The sequence below is a fragment of the Heliangelus exortis genome, chromosome 1 (genome assembly GCF_036169615.1).
Source record: "Heliangelus exortis chromosome 1, bHelExo1.hap1, whole genome shotgun sequence".
In the NCBI taxonomy this organism is placed as follows: domain Eukaryota; kingdom Metazoa; phylum Chordata; class Aves; order Apodiformes; family Trochilidae; genus Heliangelus; species Heliangelus exortis.
Window position 1 is genome coordinate 191746858 of NC_092422.1, and position 20401 is coordinate 191767258.

The 20401-nt window shown below is 39.9% G+C and overlaps 1 protein-coding gene across 14 annotated transcripts in view; it reads right to left on the reverse strand.

Moving 5' to 3' along the window:
• Positions 1-20401, reverse strand: part of CELF2 (CUGBP Elav-like family member 2) — a 374712-nt gene that overhangs the window by 181117 nt on the left and 173194 nt on the right. For 2 of the 14 annotated variants that reach the window (XM_071734163.1, XM_071734164.1), the window contains exon 1: positions 1872-2024. The exons of 10 other annotated variants lie outside the window; for them this stretch is intronic. In XM_071734163.1, coding sequence (XP_071590264.1) covers positions 1872-2023 — 152 coding nt within the window. In that variant the 5' untranslated portion in view covers position 2024. Of the gene's footprint in view, positions 1-1871; positions 2025-18285; positions 18310-20401 lie in introns of those variants that run through there. 2 more of the 14 variants (XM_071734177.1, XM_071734165.1) reach the window with 2 other exon arrangements.

Sequence of the window (20401 nt, forward strand, 5' to 3'; positions counted from 1 at the left end):
AAGGAAGCCTTTAAATTATTTTTTTAAAATTCAAATTTACTACAGTCCCCTAAAACATGGTCCAAAAGCCTCCTCCAGTATCGTAATTGCTGTTTTCCTTAAAATCATGGGGAGGTCAACCTGGCAACTGCAAAAAGAGTTTTGTTTCTTAAAATGATTTGAGGTGGGGGGAAGGGGAGGAAAGAAAAAAGTTAAACTAACTCTACCTAAACTCCTTGCAAATATCTAAATACATTTTCTTCTGCTTATTGGGTAAAATTTCGAAAACCCTGCTCTAATTTCTACATTGCAATAATGCTTTCTTCTTGCCATTAATATTGTGTTCAGTGAAATGATAATATTTTTCAGTTCACTTTCAGAGAGAACTAAATCTACAGCAAGCTAATCTGCCATAAAGTCATGTTTTATACACATGACTACAAATTGAGTTTTACACTCCATGGAAAGCAATCTTCCATCTTTAAGTGTATCATGAGACACAGAATTAGATCTATTCTTCTGGCATTACTAAATCATAAGATGAAATATAATTTGACGTGCAAATGATATTGTAAACCCAAAGCAATGAAGCACTGAAATGTTTTTAGTACTAAACTTACTTGTTTGCTTAGTATTAAGAGTCTTTTTGAGAAAATTAGTCTCTATTTATAATGGAAACAGCATTACATAAACTTTTTTTCCATAACACAGGTTCTAGTCTGGAGATTGAGAGCCTGTATGAATTTATTTATAAATTGGGCATCTGAGTTTAAACAAGTGTTTCTCATCTTTTAGGCTCCAGAGACATGAGCACTGGGACTCTGTCACAACTACAACTTGTATTTCAGATAATCTGGATGCCATTTAGAGCTGCTTTCACTTGTCAAGTTTTCAAACAACTTAAAAACAAAACAGCTAATGCAATTTTCTGGTTACACAGGGAACAGGTTTTTGGTCACTTGATCTCATCAAAGCAATCAGGAATATTGGCAAAGTGCTTATAAAGAAGTTTTCTCAGGTAAAAGGAGATACCATTGCAAGGTTGTTAAGTGCTGCCTCCTCACACTACTGGATGTTATCTTGGAAAATGGAAATGAACCCTCCAGCAAGCTCTGGCCACTTACTTATTTGTATTTATAGTCCCATCTCAGCAGGGCTAGGAGGGCAACCAGGTTCCCCTTGAAACCCTTTATGTATTCAAACTCAAAATGTTTTAACACAGTGCTGTCCTTTGACTTTTCATCATCAGGTAAAGCAATGCAAAGGTTCATATTCAGGCCTTGCTTAATACTACTTTCCAATTTTAACCAGGAGGGTCAGTGTACCCTTTTGTACCTCTATGCCAGCATAACAAAAAGAAGAAAAAAAAAAAAAAAGGATTTCTAATGCCTTCTCAAGACACAAAGACAAGAGTATCAGAGTCAGATGTGTTGCTGTCAAAACAACAAAAATGTTGCCCTTTAGGACTTACGTTGTCCAGGGTTATTACAAACACTCCTGGTGTTTCCTTTCAACCCAGATGAGGGGAAAGTTGCACCAGAGGGACAACTTCTGTTCCACTGCTGTCAGTTTTAGCCAACAACCTGGTGACAGCCACCTCCTGTTACCCCCAGGGGGAGACAGGAAAGGGAATGCAGGAGAGAGACTTTCTGAGTTTGGAAAAGAAACTACAGCAGGTTTAATGAAGCAGTAATAAGACGATGTGATGTACTAAGACGAAGTAATAAGTAGATGATGGTGAATTATATAAATATGGACGCCCTGCTCCTCAGTTGGTAATTACTTCCCCACCAGCAAAGTCCCAGCCCGGACTCAGCAGCAGATGGGGCTGCCTGAGCCCAGGGCACCAGTGACAGCCCCCAAAAGCCTCGGAGCAGCCAAGCTGATCCTACCTGGGGAGGCAGGAGAAAGTGGCCCGTCTTGGAGAACGATGTTCTTCTCCAGCAATGCCGCGGGGGCAGCAGCAGAAGGGCAGATGGCACCCAAAGCAGCAGAGCCCGGGCCAGGCAGCCCCCAGCCAGGGGAGCGCTCCCTGAGGCGCCATTTGAGAGCGACCCCCCCCCCACACCCCCGCCCCGAGCAGGAGCGCTGTGATTGGTCCGTTCGGGTCACCTGACCCGCCCTCTCCTCCCCAAAGCCACCGCCGCTGCCCCCATGGTCACTGCCACTGCCACAGCCGCGGGGGATCGGGGGCTCCGCTCACCGCAGCCACAGCTGATGCTGGCCCGGCCCTCTCGAACCAGGGCAGGTGTCTTGGCCTTCTGGCATGCTGCTGGAAGCATCATCCACACTTGGAACCTGTCGACAGAGAAGTGGCACAGCCCACTTCCACAGCAGAGCAGCCCCCTCGCCCAGAGGCAGTCAGGCACCCTGGGGATGTCACCAGGTAAGGGGGTGGCTGCTGCCAGTGCCTTGGAGGTTCAGCTCCCTTAACTGCTCAGAACTTCCCAATGCAGAGAAACTCTCAGTTCCCATCTACCTCCTTTTCTTCTGCCTCCTGAAAAACTTCTTCAAGAAGAAGCTGCAACTTTCTGAGCTGGGGAATGCAGGAGGCGGACAGAGTGTTGCCCCTCTGCAGTCTCTCAGAGAAGATCCAGAGAAATAACCAATGTAGCAAGAGATGGAAAAGTTCAAGACAAACCAGGAAAAACAGTAAAATGTGTGTTAATCCATTTAAGAAAATATATTTCTAAAATATATTGGTGCTTAACCAGTATCAATCATTACTTCAACAGGCAGCTTTCTGCATTAACTTGGAAAGAAATAATCCTTACATTTCGATGAACTTCCCTCAACAAAAGACCAGGACACTCCCACTTTTGGAGGTCACTGCAGGTGGCCAGTATCTAAAGGTAGGTCCAAGCATGAAAACCAGCCAGTGACTCACTGGATCACAACCTTAACTGGGAAACTCAAGCTGCCTTCCAGCACTTACTCCAAGCTCTTCGGAGGAATCAGCCAGGCAGGACAGCTGAAAAAGAATGATTGCAAGTGACTGCCAATCACTTTGCATCCATTGGCATGCTAATTTTTGGACAGAATAGGAAATTATGGTCAATGCCAATCACTGCATGTAGTTCTGCACACATTGACATTGATGGAATTGCATCACATGGCATCCAGATTCCTTTTCGTGGAGAAGTGAATGAAAAAATATTTGCTAATTGAGACATGGAAGCACCTTATGGCAGTCTAACACTTGGTGCAAACAGCTCTTTGATGGTTATAGAATGTATTTCTTCAACGATAAGCAAGTTTGTTCTTTCATTAAGAGTAACACTTTGAACTTAAAATAATTCCTGTCATTGGAAGACTGAAACATTTTACAAAGATGGTGAAGTATTAATAGTATATTTTCATAGTGGGAAAAACTGTGGCCAAGAGAGATTAAGGGAGTTACTTGCATTTTTCTCAGGCAACTAAGAATAAAACTGATTTATCCAGATTATGAAACTGTGATCCAAATCTCAGGTTGCTCTTGTTTCAGCACTGAAATATGATCCAAGTGTTCTCATTTTTATTAAATTTTAAGGAAAATGAATCCTGAGAACTTGTTACAAACAGTGGAGGAGGGACAGTGAATAAGAAGAAGGAACCCTGCATAAAGCAGTTTAGTTCTTACTCTTTTACATCCTTCCCACTCACACAAAACTGCTATTTTGGTGCCCTAGGTTACAGAACAAAATCCTGGGGTTTTGAGAGAGTTTGGACACATGGAGAAGAAAGGTGGCAAAATGGGGATATGGGCAAAGATGAGGACAATCAGATCTCCTGCTTTATACCCTGTAAGATGAAGGCACAGCTGTGAATACAGCTTTTCACTTCTGAAACTTCAGCCAGCAGAATTGACTCCTGAGCATCAGGTTAAGGCCACCACAGTTGCAAAGTTATAAAATGTATTTGTCCGTTTCTGGGGAAAAAAAAGGTTCTTTTATTTTTCTTTTGATACCACTTACCTATCCTTTTTAATACCAATGGCATTAAACCCAGAATATTTTATGTATTCTTTAAAGTTACTACATCTCATATATATTTTTTTTCCCCACAATTATCTTTAATATAATCATGGAATTTCTGAGCTGAAGCACAGCTGTGGTCCAATGTCAACTATGGGCAATAGAGCACTTCTGTTATTCTTACTGAAGGGATTGCAAGCAGTCTCATTCTTAATACATCTGTTTTTCACAGATCTCTTGTGCTGTGCTGGCATTTTTAAGCTGCTGTTGATAAAACCTGGTGACCAGGTAAAGACCACATCAGATCAGAACTGTGCTTTCCTTTAATAACTTTGGCACTCTTCAAAAGAAGGCTTTGGGAAGAGTACAAGAAAAAGAAGGAATTGGTAGTATAAATCATAAATACTAAATTATTGGGAATTCAGGATATTTCTCAGCAGTTCCAATCTTCCTTTGTCTAGATTCCTTACAGAGCATGCATGAAGGCTGCAGCTGCAGCTCCTTTATCTCCCCAGCCAAAACTCTCAGGAAGAAAATCCCATCCACTGCAAGCTATAAATAAATGAATTCCTTGATTCAAATAGAGACATCATAAACTGGGGGGGGTGGGGGATGACACATGACACTGAAACTCAAAAGTAGACATGAAGTCACCTTCTCTTCACAAATATCTCTGCCCAAACTTGTTTCAGTCCAGTTCATTGTTATTCTTCATCCCTTTTCTATAAATATTTGTCTTGCATTTTTCAAGACGTATATTTTTAAAATGAAATTCTATTAGGGATTTTACAGTACAGGAGGCTATTATATATACATTATCCTTATGTGCATGATTGGGGAGAATAGATGATTTGTGAAGTTATCTATTATGGGGAATAATCAAGATTAATGAGCCCTATGGCACTTGCTGAATGCCTCCAGAGATTTATTACTCAGGTTGTTCGTTTTTCTTGTTATGTTGGTGCTGTCAAGAGTCCTATAACAAATGCAAACACAGACGTGTATTAATTGCAAATGTGGAACAAGGCTACTGTGATGTTACTAAATATTTACAACTCTGTTGTTTGTACAGCATCTTCACTGGCTGTAAGATTTCTTATCCACCAGTTTTCTAATATAGTTGCTACTTTGGCATACAGTGCAATTTTTGTATATACCTAAAAAGGTAAGAGGAGAGAAAAGGATTAAAGAGGAAAGGGAATTCTGTGTCCATCTTACTTTAAACAGTGCAAGCTCTGGACAGAATGGAATGACAGAGCCCTGAGCTTTTCCTGAAAGGTCGTGCAGCCAACTCTGGAAGACCTGATTTTGTCATAAATACCTTTCAAAACAACACTTTAAGAGCTCCAGTAGATGTGGCATAAAATAAGTTTCTTAAGAAACACGTGAGCTGTGCTGTACTTCCCAATCTGTCTAAAGATGCCATAACACACATCTGTCCACATGCTAATGCTGCTTTTATCAGCTGACATCCCTGCATTTCTGTGGAGGTGTCAGCTGCCAGCAAACTCCACAGTATCAACAGGAGGTTGAACCCTGAGAATATTAAGTTATTTGCTAAAAAGCTCAGTATGTTCTGAGAAGTGTAGGCAGCCACACTTCTCTGAAAGTAAAAATGTTCAAGAAGACCTCCATGTTGATTTTAAGCAATCTTTTTCCTGTATTGTTTCTCTGCATCAATGTTGTCAAGCTGACTGCTGGTCAGGATTCCCTATGCTTAATGCACAGTACTCCTCCTGAATGGAAAAAAGTAAAATATTTCACAAATAAAATTTTTAAAAGGGCACTGTTAAAAACAAAATAGGAAGGATCAATGTTACATTAAACATTCTGTATGCTGAACCTTAAACTAAAGCAATGCAAACGCTGATCTAAATTACTGATAAAGTAGTTAAGGGATACTAATGACAGTGTCATGATGTCTGTAGCTTTACTCTTGAAGAAATCAGACACTCTGCTATTTCTTCTTCAGTAATACTGATGTGGACAGAGACTTTATTCCTCCAGCCTTCTCACACAGGGTTTGCATAAGGGCCAGTTCCCATCCCCAGACATTCACAGGTCTCTCCTGTGATCTCTAATGCAAGTTCAAATCAGAGGTGTAGACTTTTCATGTTTATGCATTCATACATAAAAACACATGTATACCTCCCAGGCACATGTTTTTCTGATCCACCATGCTGGCATAAAGACAGAATGTGTGGGATGATACATTAGCTATTAAGTTCAGCACTGTTCATGTGTAGTAGTATATAATAATGTAGCAGCAAATAATGACACAGGACCCACCAATTTCTTTCTTGGTGGAAAAGAAAGAAAAAAAAAAAAAAAAGTTCATTCAGGTGCAACTTCGGGTTTGGAAGGCATTGTGTTACAGGTTGAAAATATTTGGGAGAGCCTATAGGAAAAAAAAAATCTAAAAATCCCTGAAACACTTTGGGTTTTTTTGGTATTTGTTGTTGTTCAGTTGTTGTCGTTGTTTTTGGGTTTTTTATTTATTTTTTTTTTAATATATTCTTACAGGCTTCTGTGAAAGATAGGCTATTAGGCTAGGGTGGATATTTGGTTTGGTCCTGTAAAGCTGTTCACATGCTTTTAAATAGCTAGTGCTGAAGTTTGAATATATTTAAGAAAAGATTTAATCCTCTTATTTATAGCCATATCTTAAGTTAAAAAAGATGTTGGTCTAGCTACTAAGCATTGCTCCAGGAGAGAAGTCCCCTGTCTCTCACCTGGAAAATTATTTCCCATAATGCCTCAAATCCTCCCTTTTCTCTATTCTCCACTCCCCACTAATTTGTAATTCTTCAGGGTAACCTGAAGGGGGCTACAAAAAATCTGGGGTAGGGCTTTTTACATGGGTGTGTAGTGAGAGGACAAGGGGAAATGATTTAAAATTTGAAGAAGGGAGATTTAGGTTGGACATTAGGAAGAAATTATTTCCTGTGAGGGTGGTGAGACGCTGGCACAGGTTGTCCAAGGAAGCTGTGGCTGCCCCATCCCTGGAAGTGTTCAGGTCCAGGTTGGATGGGGTGGGAGGTGTCCCTGCCCATGCAGAGGGGTTGGAATTGGATGATCTTTAAGGTCCCTTCCAACCCAAACCATTCTATGATTCAGATTCAGAAGATAACTTTTTTTTTGGGGGGGGGGATGCTTTGGAGGCACTGAAAGTAGTATTAGCAGTATTAACAAACACTGAAAAATCTGAGATGTAGCAAGTCCTTTGAAAGGATGGGAAGATATATTCTTCTCATTAAAAAACTACATGCTCTCCTTTTTCTTCTGCTTAGAAATAAAATACATCAGAAGTTTGTTTCATTTCAGTCTGCAGTTAGTAGCTAAGTAATTTGCCATGCTGTGGGAACAGGGTCATGTCAGATTTAGCAATACAAATTAGAGAGTCATCCCTGACTAGCAATCTGCTTTTATTTCCTTCTAAACATTATGGAAAAAATGCAGAAACATGGAGACACACAACAAGGACATAATAGAATAGTCCCAAGTGGTTTTTAAAAAATCAGCTCAATTAGATGTGTATTTATTTGCAGACTCAAAAGACAAAACCAAACAAAATGTCTTATTAGGTTGCTATAAAACACCAAAGCAATTCTTTGCCTTTGGCTGCTACTCTGCTTTTACAATGAAACAAGTTTTTGAATACTTGCTACCCAGACTGATAGGTACTGTCTGAACAGCAATTTCCCCATTTCCTTTAAGTGTTAACCATTTGTAGCAGTAATCTGTATAACTTCAGGCAGTAAGTTAACATGAGACAGCTATTGGAGAAAAAATTCAGGCATAGGCAAAAATTGAGACAACCATTCTTATTTTTGCATACATAAGTGTTAGCAATCAAGGGGAAAAACCTGTTATATCTGTTTAGAAAACCTGGAGCAGAACAAGTCTCACTGCCAATGGATTATGGATGCTCAAAAGACTAAGGCAATGTCTGCACCTTCAGTCACAACAAGATGGCATGCAGTGCAGAACAGAGTCCCTAATTCTAAGAAGAGGATGCTCAGAATACCATAAATTAACCCATACTGCCAATCACAAGAACCTTCTTCACTTTTCTTTAAATCATCTTCCAAAGACTTTTTAAAGAGTGAACATCTCCAGACCAATCTTCACTGATAAAATGGTACAGGAATATCTACCACTTGGGAGTTTCCTTCCCCATGAGGCCAGTCAGCCACTGCCCAGAGGTTGCCCAGAAACACCATGAAGTCTCAGTTCTGGGAGGCTTTCAGCACGTAGCTGTAGCAAACCCTGAGCAACATGCTCTGACCTCACAGCTGACCCAGCTCTGAGCAGAAAGTTGGACTGGAGACATCCTGAGGGACCTTCCAGCCTGAGTTATCACATGACCCTATCATTACTAGCAGCAACAGCATTTAGTAACACTTTACAAAAATAAGAAGTGACAATGAAAAGCCATCACATCACCAGGATGAAACTGAAATATCCGAGTATGAAAAAGAGAATTTTTTTCCCAGGGGCAGCATAACCTTTTCTCATGCATCACAGCAGCTGCTTTGTCTTACATGACAGGATAGGGAGTATCAAAATCTTTTGGTTTTGATAAATTATAAGCCACCAACTAGCAAAGAATAACTTTCTTACAGAGGCTAAACATCATGAGATCATCTGAGATATCGTTCAGAAAACCTGTCCCACTTTGCTATAAATGGCAATTTGCAGCTATTGAGGATTGAGACTTTTGCTCTCTGCATATGGCATCATTACTGTATGTAGGATGAGTGATGGATATTTTTATAATACCTGATTACCTAGGCATTCTCAGGAAGTAGATACTTGATTTCTCTGTACCTGGAAACCTTCTTGTAGGTTTTATCAAGTTGCAAACTCAGCTTTGACTTTAAACACAGGAAAGCTATTCTTGTGTTTTCTAGAACTGCTGGTATTACATACACCTGGCAAAAACATCAAAGAGAAAACTAAACAAGGTGGCATGCATTGAAAGATAAAATCTTCTAGACAGTAGCACCCTCCACTCACTAAGATTTGCAATTAAACATAGAGATGTAAAAAGAGGAGTCATCCAAAACATCACATGGCAGCACCTTAAGTTACAGATAACTTTGAGCAGCCCCTAAGGAAGTATTGTTAGAGTAGTTTCATACTCTCGTATAGGATCTATAAGCACCAATGTGGTCAGCTTTTCACAGACCCTTTAGTACTGCTTCCATCAGAGAAGATACTGCAGGAAAAGAAAGAAAAACCCTACGAGTGACAGCTAAATGTGTAGTTTGGAACCTCTTCCTATCCAAACAACTTGAAAGAGACTAAATTATGAACAACCTCAGACAAAAGCTACTGCCTTGTAGCTCTTGGTCAGTTCAACTCCAAAGGTTCAACTCCTCATTTTAAGCACCTTAAAAACTAGATAACATGGTCAGACACCACCAGAATATCTATCTAGTGAGGTGCTTCAATGTCCAGGGACCAGACATAAATAGCTCAGACTCAAATCATTCCCAAACTGTAAATCAATAGAGTAAAAAAAAAAAGCAACTATTTTTTTTTCCATCCTCAATGATATTTTCCCAAAGTCTAATTAGTGTGATACTCTCCATCCTCCAGACTTAATACTTTCACTATAATTCAAACCCTGTCATGCAGCCACACAGCTGGCAACACTGACATAGAGAAATGTAAAACACATGACACTGGAAGTGTGGAATACCCATACATTTCAGGAGTTCTGTGTAATTCCAGAGACAGACAAACAGTGACACAAAGATGTGGCATATTCAGACAGGCTTCAATTCATAAAAAGCTCTGAAGTTCAAAAATTTAGCATTTGTTATAATGTTTGTAAGATTAATTAAGTGGTCTTAAGTTAGCAGGCTGGCTAACTGCTGTCTGCTGATGGTTTAATGATGACTAATAAAATCATACATATACACAAATATTTTATTTTACAGGCTAATGCAATTAACAAAAGTGAGCAGCTAAGGACAGATAACAGCCAGCCAGCAGATGCAGAGGGACTTTGTACAGAGGCCTAACTGCTTGCATATGTTCAAATCATAAATAAAGGTCTGCCACCCCTCCTGTGTACATTAAAATGGATATTCCTGAGATCGACTGGAAATCTTTAGCTGCTTTCCAGAGATGCCCAAGAATAACACCTACAAGAATTACTGAATAAAGAAATACAGCTCATAAGACATCTAGCACTAATTTTATTTTTCTGTGCTGTGCTTACATGCTATGTCCTCATATGCATCTGTGTAAACAGCACACTGATTGGAATACCACCTTGTCTTTTGTCTTCCTTCTCCAGGCATTCTGAACACCAAAGTACTAAAGATCATGATTCCACTGTGAGACATAATCTATATTTCACAGATGAGAAAATTAAGGCACTAACACTCAGCCTGACTTCACTGAGCTACAGAAGCCTCAGTAAGTACTGTGTTAGTAATCCAGCCATCCTCCTTCTACAGTCAATAATGAGAAACAAAAATACCAGGGTGCCATGCCAAGGATGCCTACCTCTCCATTGACATTACCAGGATTTTAGGGTAAAGAGATTTCTTTCAGGGTTTGTGAGATGTGGAGAGCAATAACCCTGTTTTATCTACATGCTTGCCCACAGCTGCCCCTTGGGAGAGTAGTACCATCACCCAGATGCTTCTACCTGCCTAAAATCTAACTCAGGTCAGCAGGACTTTCTCCACTGCCATACAGAAGGACAGAAAGACTATGAAATCTGTAAACACAGCCCATAGGAGATGAAGTACTGGTTCATTAGCAGACAAAGGAATATGTGCAGGACTCAACCCCCAACCCTCAGTTTCAAATGCCAGATCATGTATTTTTAAAATCCTCTTTAGCTTCCCTATTCATCTTTATGCCAAATGGTACTGTCTGAGTGATATTTTTGACCTTTCATGTATAGGAAGCTAAATAGAGAGAAATGATGGGGAATGTCAATAAATTCCTAGTTTTTAAAATTTTGGGTAGAATTGAAATCCAATATTAAGTCAGTCAAATGGGATAGTCAAAAAGAATGAAAACCTGACTCATATCTATTGACAATCTTCTTTCTCTTTTTGGGAGTGCATTTTTTTCTATCTATTCTTGGCCATTAGTTAAAGGCAGTAAACATACAATTTTCTCAGCAAAATTTATGATCTCTCTCACAATGCAGACAAAAGACGTTTCTTCTTTCTTTCAGGTGGTTCAATAGGCTGAAGAAGAAAAATTCCCAGAAAATGTCTGCCTACTACTGAAGGAGGAAGAAAAAAGGTGTGGGTAATCCAAAGCAAAAGTGAACATCATGCAAGTGCTGCAGAGTCTTTAAAGGGCAGTCGAAGACTTGGAGCAAGAGCTTTGAGCCTGGTGCATGCAGGTCAGTCAGCATTTTCAGAACTTGACAGAAGTATTTCCAGGGAGATGAAATAACTGTACAACGACACTGTGCCAGGCACTGTTTCATTAGAGAAAGAACTGAAAAATATTTTGATCAAAGTTGTTTCCTCTTTCTAAACTTGCCACGGTTACCAAAACACAGAGAGGAAGGGGAAATAGTGCTGGCTTGCTCAAACCTTGAGCACTACAGTGCTGGTTGAATGCATTAGAAAGTTCTGAGGCACTGGAGTGCTTTTTTTGTTTTCCCATGTTTAAGTATGAAATACTACCTACACCTACAGGCTATGCTCAGCATGAATGCAACACAGCTAAACAACATTTGGCTCTTACATGTCTTAAAAGTAAAAAAAAAAAACACACAAAAAAACCCCATAAACATCAACTGAATAACTCTCAGAGGAGCCTTGGAGCCTTTACCACTGTCCTTAAGTAAATTGAGGCACAGGCACAGACAAAAAATCCTCCCTAAAGCCTTGTGCAATCTGCAGGTGGAGCTGCAATGAGGACACACGGGGTACTTCTCTTCCATTCATTATCCTGCAGGCTTCACCTTACAGACTTCTTCCCAACAGTCATCCTCAGAAGCATAAAGGTACATAGCTTTTGTTAATTTTTAAGCCTGGATTCTCAGCATAAAATGAGCAGGGGAAAAGATAGACTGGTAGCCTACCATACTGAGCATTCCCTGAAGCAATGATAGAAGTAGTTTCCAGAAGCAAGATGTGGACCTGGGCCAGGGCAGACTGGAATAGATCTAAAATGCTGGAGGTAATGGCCCTGGTTTTTGGTGCTGCACAAAGCAGGGTTACCATGGTCTTCCTCCTCATCACATCCTTTAAATACATGCAGTTCCATTTGTTCATTACTTTGAACTCTGTGACTTAATACCTTTTGTCTACAGCAGATGACACAACAGGACCACAAACCCTTGTTAGAGCCCCTTAGAGCTATCGTAAAGCAATAGCCTTAATCTATTTTATCCAGTCCCAGTGAATGAAGCTTTAGAGGGTATTTTCTGCCTGCTCTGCCAACTAGATACTTCATAAAGTGAAACAGAATCTCTGCTTCCTTCAGGGCACCTGCTTTCAATTACAGGAAACATACGGCACCTTCAGATTTTTCAGCTTTCAACATCTGTGCTTTGCAGGTACAATTTGTTGCATTCAAATTACTGCTAAACCTGCAGAATGGTGTCGAGCTATTGGGGGCATGCTTGAGAAACACTAGAGATGGACAGAACATAATGGCATTTGCAATTGCTTTTTAATGACTGATTAATGACTGTTCTGAACCAAATCTTTAAGTTGTTTAGAAACCTCACCTCACTCCTCTCAGAAAGTCCATTCAGCCACAGCTTGATTAAAAAACATCATCTCTACCCTGTAGTAGAGGGACATACTTGACATTGCTATCAAGCCAAACACACCACCCTCACACCCCCCTTCTAACAGGAAAACAGCCTGTTATAACCACTCAGTCACAGCTGGTCACCACACTGGGATGAGACAGTGACAGGTTTAATTCTGTTGTCTGCATTAGGTTAAACATGTCAATTGGGATCACACTTGTGCACACAGACTTCTACTTTCCCACCTTTTCCAAAGAGCACTGGTCCATACAAAACACACCAGCTCATCGGAACAACCCCTTATGACTTCTCCAGACTGGTAGAGCATCACCTAAACCCAAGTGCCCATTCCTAGACAGAGGCCCAGGCAGACTGATGGCAGGAATCTCAGTTTAACCATCACCATGAAGGTCTTTTATTTAGGATCCTGCAGCTAGGCTATTGGCTCCTTATTTCAGCTGTCAACATGTCATAGCTGGTGCTTGCCAAATTGCAGAAGCTAAAATGTAGCTTGTTTACTGCCTCCACTGGGTCTAGCTCAGGAAAAACTTGCTGGTTCTAGGAAACATGAACGAGCAGCCCCAAGGCCAAATCAGGAGCCAGAAAGTGGTAAAGAAAAGCAGAAGAGTGAACAATGAGCACTACTGTTAGAAGGAAAAAGTAGGGGGAAGTATCTTCTAATTCTAGACCTGTAAGAATAAGTTTTCATGGACACATGGATAAGAGATCTGTGGCAGAACAGGATTCATAGGAATAGACTCTGGAAGATGCTTTCCAGGATCAAATTCAGTTTGTTTACTATATAGTGATGGCTACTTGAGTATTTAGGTGTTTACATTCTCTATTATCGTGTTTGTATTTAGTTATATGTATGTATTTATTTTTATTAAAAGGTCATCCTTCTGCTTAGGGTGAATTCAAATCCACTGAAATTTCACTGAGCTGGCTTAAAATCACAGGAGATCTGCTATGGAAGGATCTGTGCTGAGTGATCCTCCCTTCTCTGTTCACAGTACAATGAGCTGCTGTGGTCATGTATTTGAAAGAATTTAAGAAGAAAAAAGAAACCCATTATTATGTTTAGAGAAATCATGTCCTAAGAGTAGATTGTTAGACTCAAACAAACTTAGTAATGGAAACTAGAAATCAACTTATATTGTTTAGTTAATGTAAGGAAAAGTCCCCCAAATTAGTGAGCCTTGTATTTTTGAAGTCTTCTCTTTTATCACATCATTTTTTGCATGTTTGTATCACAATAATCAGCTGAGCATTCTGGCAACCATTAGGTTGGTTTACACCTTTTAACCTGGTTTCAGCTCTGAACTTCTCTCTCCTCCAGCTTTACTTCAGGAGATTGAAGCAGTAGGATGGGATCCAGATTTATCTTTACATTCCAAGCAGGCTACACCTACGTTTGATTCAGGACTTTTTCTAATTTAATTATGTTTGCACTTGGATATAAGTTAAGTCACAGCTCAACCACTAACTTCACTCAGCTATGGCATCCACTCTTCTATATTTGACTTCCCTAACTGCCTGATGTTTTGCAGTGAGTTTTTGATATGGGTGTGCTTGCAGATTTTCATGACAGACTAATAACAAATGAAGCTCCAGCAATGTTTTAAGTAAATACTATGTGTATATTTTCTCAACGTGTCTTCCTACCTGCACCTTCAGAGCTTATCTAGAATATGTTTGCATTCTGTTTGCACTACCCAGCATGGTCCTTACCACTAAGCAAACTGTTATTAAAACATTATGCAGAACATAACTCCAGGACACATAGTTATGTGGCTCTGAAGGGACAGCAGTTTCTGTTTCTGTCTTGCAAAATGCTGCTTGCCATCATTAGAAATTTCTTCATCAGTCATAATGAAGAATGAGTAAATTACCTGGGCGAGTAACTTCAAGTATCATAAAAATCTATTTGGTTTACTACTCGTCTTCTCCCTTTTCAATTTTTTTTCCCCTATTCAGACCTAAAATTCACAAGAGGATGGATGCCTGGAATGTAGGTCCAGCTGCAAATGATTTGAAGTTGCAAGAAGTTCAGAGCAGGCATCTTCCCTTGCTGTGTCAAGAGATGACAGGACATCAATACAGGGAAGATGCTCGAGCTTGGTGGAGAACAGATGTTAGGCATCTTAACTTTTCCTAGTAATTTATTATATTGTCATCTTTTCGGCTGCCACCAGCAGATGGTTTAACAGTTTGGAGTGGCAGCCAAACTGAAAAGAACTGAGCAGTGCCATTGACTGTGTTACATAGACAGAAACTGATTAGGGCATTATCTTCTCATCTGAAATATGAGAATTGAATTCCACACTCAGTCACAGACTTCCCGTGGACATGTCTTATCTGAGGTGTAATAACAGTGCAATCCCAATTGCAGCAGTTGCCTATATAGACCATATACAAAATAAATTCAAGGTAAGCTAGTTACTAGTAACAGCTGTGAAAGCACAAGCTCTGAAACTCATCTGCTGCAGACAAATCTCTAATCTCTTTGGCTCAGATTTATTAAATCTATGTGTGCAGGATTTCCTATTTACTCCATGAAGAGAAATAATCATTTTAGAAGCCAATTCAGACTTCAGGTGGACTAAAATGAAGGTAGCAATCTCTTTCCATTGACAACAGAGGCATCCTAGGGCAACTGTAGATAAATGCTATCTATCTATAAAGTGGGATAACAACTTTTTCACAGCAATAAGAAGATGAATAGAATTAATATGGCTTAGAATAATGACAGCAATTATCTACCTCAGATCAACTTTCTTGTTTTCTGTTCAACTTCTCTGCTAATAGTACACCAATATACATCTGCTCTGTAAAATGGCAAAGCATTCTCTTTCCATTTCAACAGTTTAAGGTGCTGCTAGTAACCTAAGACCAGAAAGGACTTCCTGTGGCACTGAGCTTGGTCCCCAGCCAACATGGGTAATCCCAAATAATCATCTCATTCATCACATTCAAGCCCTGTAGCCCAGTAAACACAGTGTTGGTGGTGCCAGTAATAGGCCACAGACATTGTGCTGAGTCTGCACCTCCTTGGGTCCCAGGCATGTCAAGCTTGCCTTTGCTTGCATTGCCCAGCTCAGAGCTTTGTTTTAGCTGCTTTAGCTGCTGCAGCAGTTTTCCTAATGACCAGGTGGCTATTGCCTAATTTATTTTACTTTTGCTTATCTTTGCATAATGATGGGGTTTAAGTGTAATTTTTATACAGATAGTAGTAACAAGTAGTTACTATGCATAGGATGAAATATTTATGATGCAGGATAATGACAGAGCACAGAGGAACACAGACATGGTGTCATACTGGAGGCCTCAAAAGAGGTGACAGACAATGCAGTGCAGAGGAGTGGAGGCATCAGCCAATATCAGACAGGGCATGGACTGACACCCAAGACCCCAGAGCTATAAAAAAATCACCCATAGCTGCCTAAAGAAATGCAGACCTGTGGCTTTAGGGGTTAAGAAAGCAAGCATCCAGCATACCTAAAACATTGCATACATACTGAATTCAGGGGTAATGTGGTGTTGCAACCCAACGAAGAAAGAGCAAGGTATAAAAACATGTCAGAAAAACCAGAAATAAACAGAAGCAGAACTCAGAGCAATGAGGAAGAAATCATCAACAGCAGCATCGTGCTCCTTGTAGCAAAGAGAAAAGCCCCCATTATCAACATACCCCTCTGAGTGAAGCCTTTGGTAACTGGCAACATTCCATAACCACTCCCTAGCTCCAAAAATTAAAGTGAACAGCCTCAAGACCCATGGAGTGAGGGCAAACAAAGCACCACAGAAAGGGGCAGATACTTGGAAATGTGTGTATCCTTTTAAAATGTATTACTATTGAAGCTTTCCCTCTCTGTAACAGTACTCTTTGTTTCCTCTTTATAATTAGATCTGGACTAATAATTCTTTGATTAGACCATTACAATTTCAATTATGCTAACAATACATTTTTTCCTTTCCACAGAGGGCACATTTCATCTTGCCTGTAGAAAGATTTTCAGCATAGCAATGTTCAGCATTAAAACTGGTTATGACTCTTGCCTTCATTGCTCCTACAAGACAGGCAGGCCAAAAGCTCACAGCTCTAAAAAAACAAAACACAAAAAACTAAACACCACGACACAAAAAAAACCCCCAAACTCTCTACTCATTTTTTTAGCACGAATATGTCCAATTTATATCCATTACTGTCTTATGCTCACTGGTAGCATTTACTCTATCCATATGTTCCTGCAGTGGTCACACTCCACTTAGGCACTGCAGGGACTAAGGACTAATCAAGACAAACTCCTTCATCTTTTGGGACAGTCATGACCCCTCACTTTTTTTTTTTTTATTTTTTTTTTTCCACTGCAGAAGCCCCAGCACAGAAACAGAGATTATTCAGAAGGTTTACAGAGACTTCAACCACCCATTACGAGGAAAGGCAGAGCCATGACTATTTTATGCTAATTTCAAACATTTGTGTTTGCTAAAGTATTTTTTGAGGAGTAACAAAGCGAGTTGTAATAATATAACAATCATGATAATATGTTGATAGTTTTAATTGAAGTAATTTCTGTAGACAATAAGAATTATGCCCTAATGTGTTAATTAATATGATTAGGAAATGTTGTGAAAATGAGTATGTAAAATGATATAACACAATATCTGGAAAGGCATCTTTTACAGGGGGTGGCTCCTTCAAGCTCTCCTCAGGGTGAGATTTATGGACGTTAACACACAAGACTTCAGCAAGGTAAACAGCTGGTTCGATTTTAGTTATAATGAACATTAACTCTGCATCCCCATTGCTGCTTAATTAAACCTCTGACTTTGCAACCAATCAAGAGCAAACAGAAAAAGTAACAGGCACTAATTGGGCCCTGTGCAAATTCAGCCACAGGTTGCAGCCAGAGTAGACTACCTAAAGAAAAACCCCTGCAAAATATAAGTTTCTCTCCTTCTCCTCTCTACCACCCTACCCAAGGATTTCCTCACTCAAAGCCAAATGACGCATGCACAGCATAAAGAAAAAAAAAAGTAAAAGATTAAATGCCTTTTTAATCCTGCCCAGGTAGTCCCTTCCCTATATAATATAAACCAAAAATCTCCAAACTCACAGAAGACTCTGATGAACCCTCCTGCTGGACAGACTGACAGCAAGCTCCTGGGCTTTTTGATTAATCTTCACCCTTCCCTTGAGAGGATCATAACTGCACCAGCTTGGAGCCAAACACCAAAAAGCACACTGAAGAGACAGAGAAGGAAGTAGCACAACCTGCTTTTTTTAATGCAAGTCTAGTAGTAGAGAAAACCTAAAAACATGTAGTTCTGTGCCCTAAATGTGTTTAGCAAACCACAGTGCCTCCCTAAACAAAATGTCCCCCCCGTCCTCCTTATGTCAGTCAGCACCAAAACAGTTTCATCTGAGAGGAACTGAGGACATGATGCGACAGAGCACAGACTTTCACCACACTTAGAGAGGGAAGAAAAAATAAAAAAAAAAGAGGAACATATGCCCTGGAGGAGTCAAGATAATTTCACATTATTCTGTTAATGAATCTCTAAGACAAGATAGGATAAGAAAAATTGTTGAAATACCTGACAGCCCCTTAGATCTGGAAGTGATGGCTGCAGGCTGTCTTGAACCGCCTCACTTCATGAGCATGCTCCTCAAGGTTTCTTTCTGACCTGCAACCTTTATCTGAGTTTCCTTTGTGGCTTAGTAATACAAAAAGTGTCACTTAACTGTCACACTTAAACCACTTGCTTGCTGGTTAACTCTTCTTTTCCCTGCAGCTGAGTTGACAAATTTAGTAGGCAACTAGGAAATGCAAAATACAAACACCCAATAACCCTTAATACAAATATACAAGTGAACAGTGGCAGTCAGTTGGGATTTACATGCACAACTAAGTTCATCTGCAAAAAGCACCATTTTGTAGCTCTCTGAAGGAAGTGGTAAATACTGTGCATGCTCTCGCTGCTTCATGGGAGGCTGAGCTACCTAAGCCCTGAACTGAGAGCAGACCTTAAATATAAATCATTTAATTGCTCGTTTTATTTGATACCTAAGTACTTCATGCTAATAAAGTTAAGCATTAAAGGATTACAATGTGACAAATTATACGCCCATCTCATAAAAGAAATATTACTGAAACAGAGCCGGATCTGAAAGGCTCTTGATAACGTACAGCATACATCTAATTTTAGATGATTCCTCAATCACTGGAGAGTTTGCAGTGTACACAGCCAACCCAGCTCAATCAACTGACTTCTATCTCCATGACTCCAGGTCACATTATCTCATGAATGAACTGTTATGTAGGTCAGTCAAGAGTCATCTTCTAATTGAATGCACGTTTCAGCCTTGGCATTTATGCTTTAGATATCAAGGCTGTAGACAATTGGGTGAGCCAAAAGAAAATATCAAAGAAGGGGGTGTGATAATTAGGCTTTGTTTCAGTCAACACACATGGAAACAGATGCTAGCAGAAGTTTGTATAAAGCTGTTTACATTTTATCTGAATTTAATGCAGGTGGAAAGTGCAGAAGCAACAGGTTCAGAGTAAGGAGGCTTTGTTAGGAGGCAGATTTCAGCCACAAATCAAGCACTGTCCTGCTAACATACCTCAGTTTCAGGTATATTGGTCTCTGCTGAAGCATGTGCCAAATATCTGCCTGCTTACTTGCAGTTACTGATACTGCTTTTTTCAAATAGGCCCCCAAATGGTCGTCAGGGAGGAATATTTTCAGTTTCTCCCAAATCAAGGCAGATTCAAGACAAGAGAACTGAAAGTTTCCATTCTTAAACACCAGTCTCTTCCAAGTCACATTTTAAAGGAAGAGGTCTTTGGTGAGACTTCTCCATCTGGTTCACAAACTGTTTATTTAACTTTGCAATCAGAAGGCTGATGTGAAATACATTAGAATTATTGTCCTGGTAATATTTGGGTAAAATGAAGACTATCAGGCTGGAGATGCTGAATGAAAAAAAAAAGAAAGAGAATTATTGCTTTATAGAAAAGCTTTGGATCAAACATTTCACTTCCTGTTTAATCCAAGCTACTGTAATTTAGACTTAAAAGCAAAATTGCAACTGATTAAAATTGGGTCAGCAGTAGTTCCTGTGTGAGGCAGCACATGGCTTACAGTCAGATAAAAGCCAAGCTCTCTTAATGCAGCACTGCCCATACTTCATAACTGTGACCAAGTAGCTATTTACTTGTTATCTGTGCATTTTCAGTTTTCAGAAACAATTCACAAAGGATTTTCTCCCCCTTTGTGCTTCCTCAGCTCTAAAATTAGTTTCTGGTGTGCAAAGGGTTAAATTACTGAAGTGAAAGCAAAATGCCCAAGGCCAAGTTTTCCTGTAGTCTGTATACTTGGTTGCATTTTCATCTCCTGTGTCCTCAGCAGCTGCTATCTTCAAGTGTGCTTCCACATGCCCATTGCTGGCCCAGCAGTTTTTTTGTTTAACTCCAAGCTGGCTTTTTGAAGCTTTAAAACACTGATACATGGGGGATACGGGAGGGGGGGGGGGGGCAGGAAGTAGCAGCTATTACATGGGTGATACCTTGTGACATCTTATGCCCCACCTGCTTCAAAACAGGGGATTCGAAAAAGATAACAAAGTAGCTTAAAAAAAAAAAACAAACAACACACACAAAACAGAAAAACAAACAAAAAAAAACAACAACAACAAAAAAACCCAACA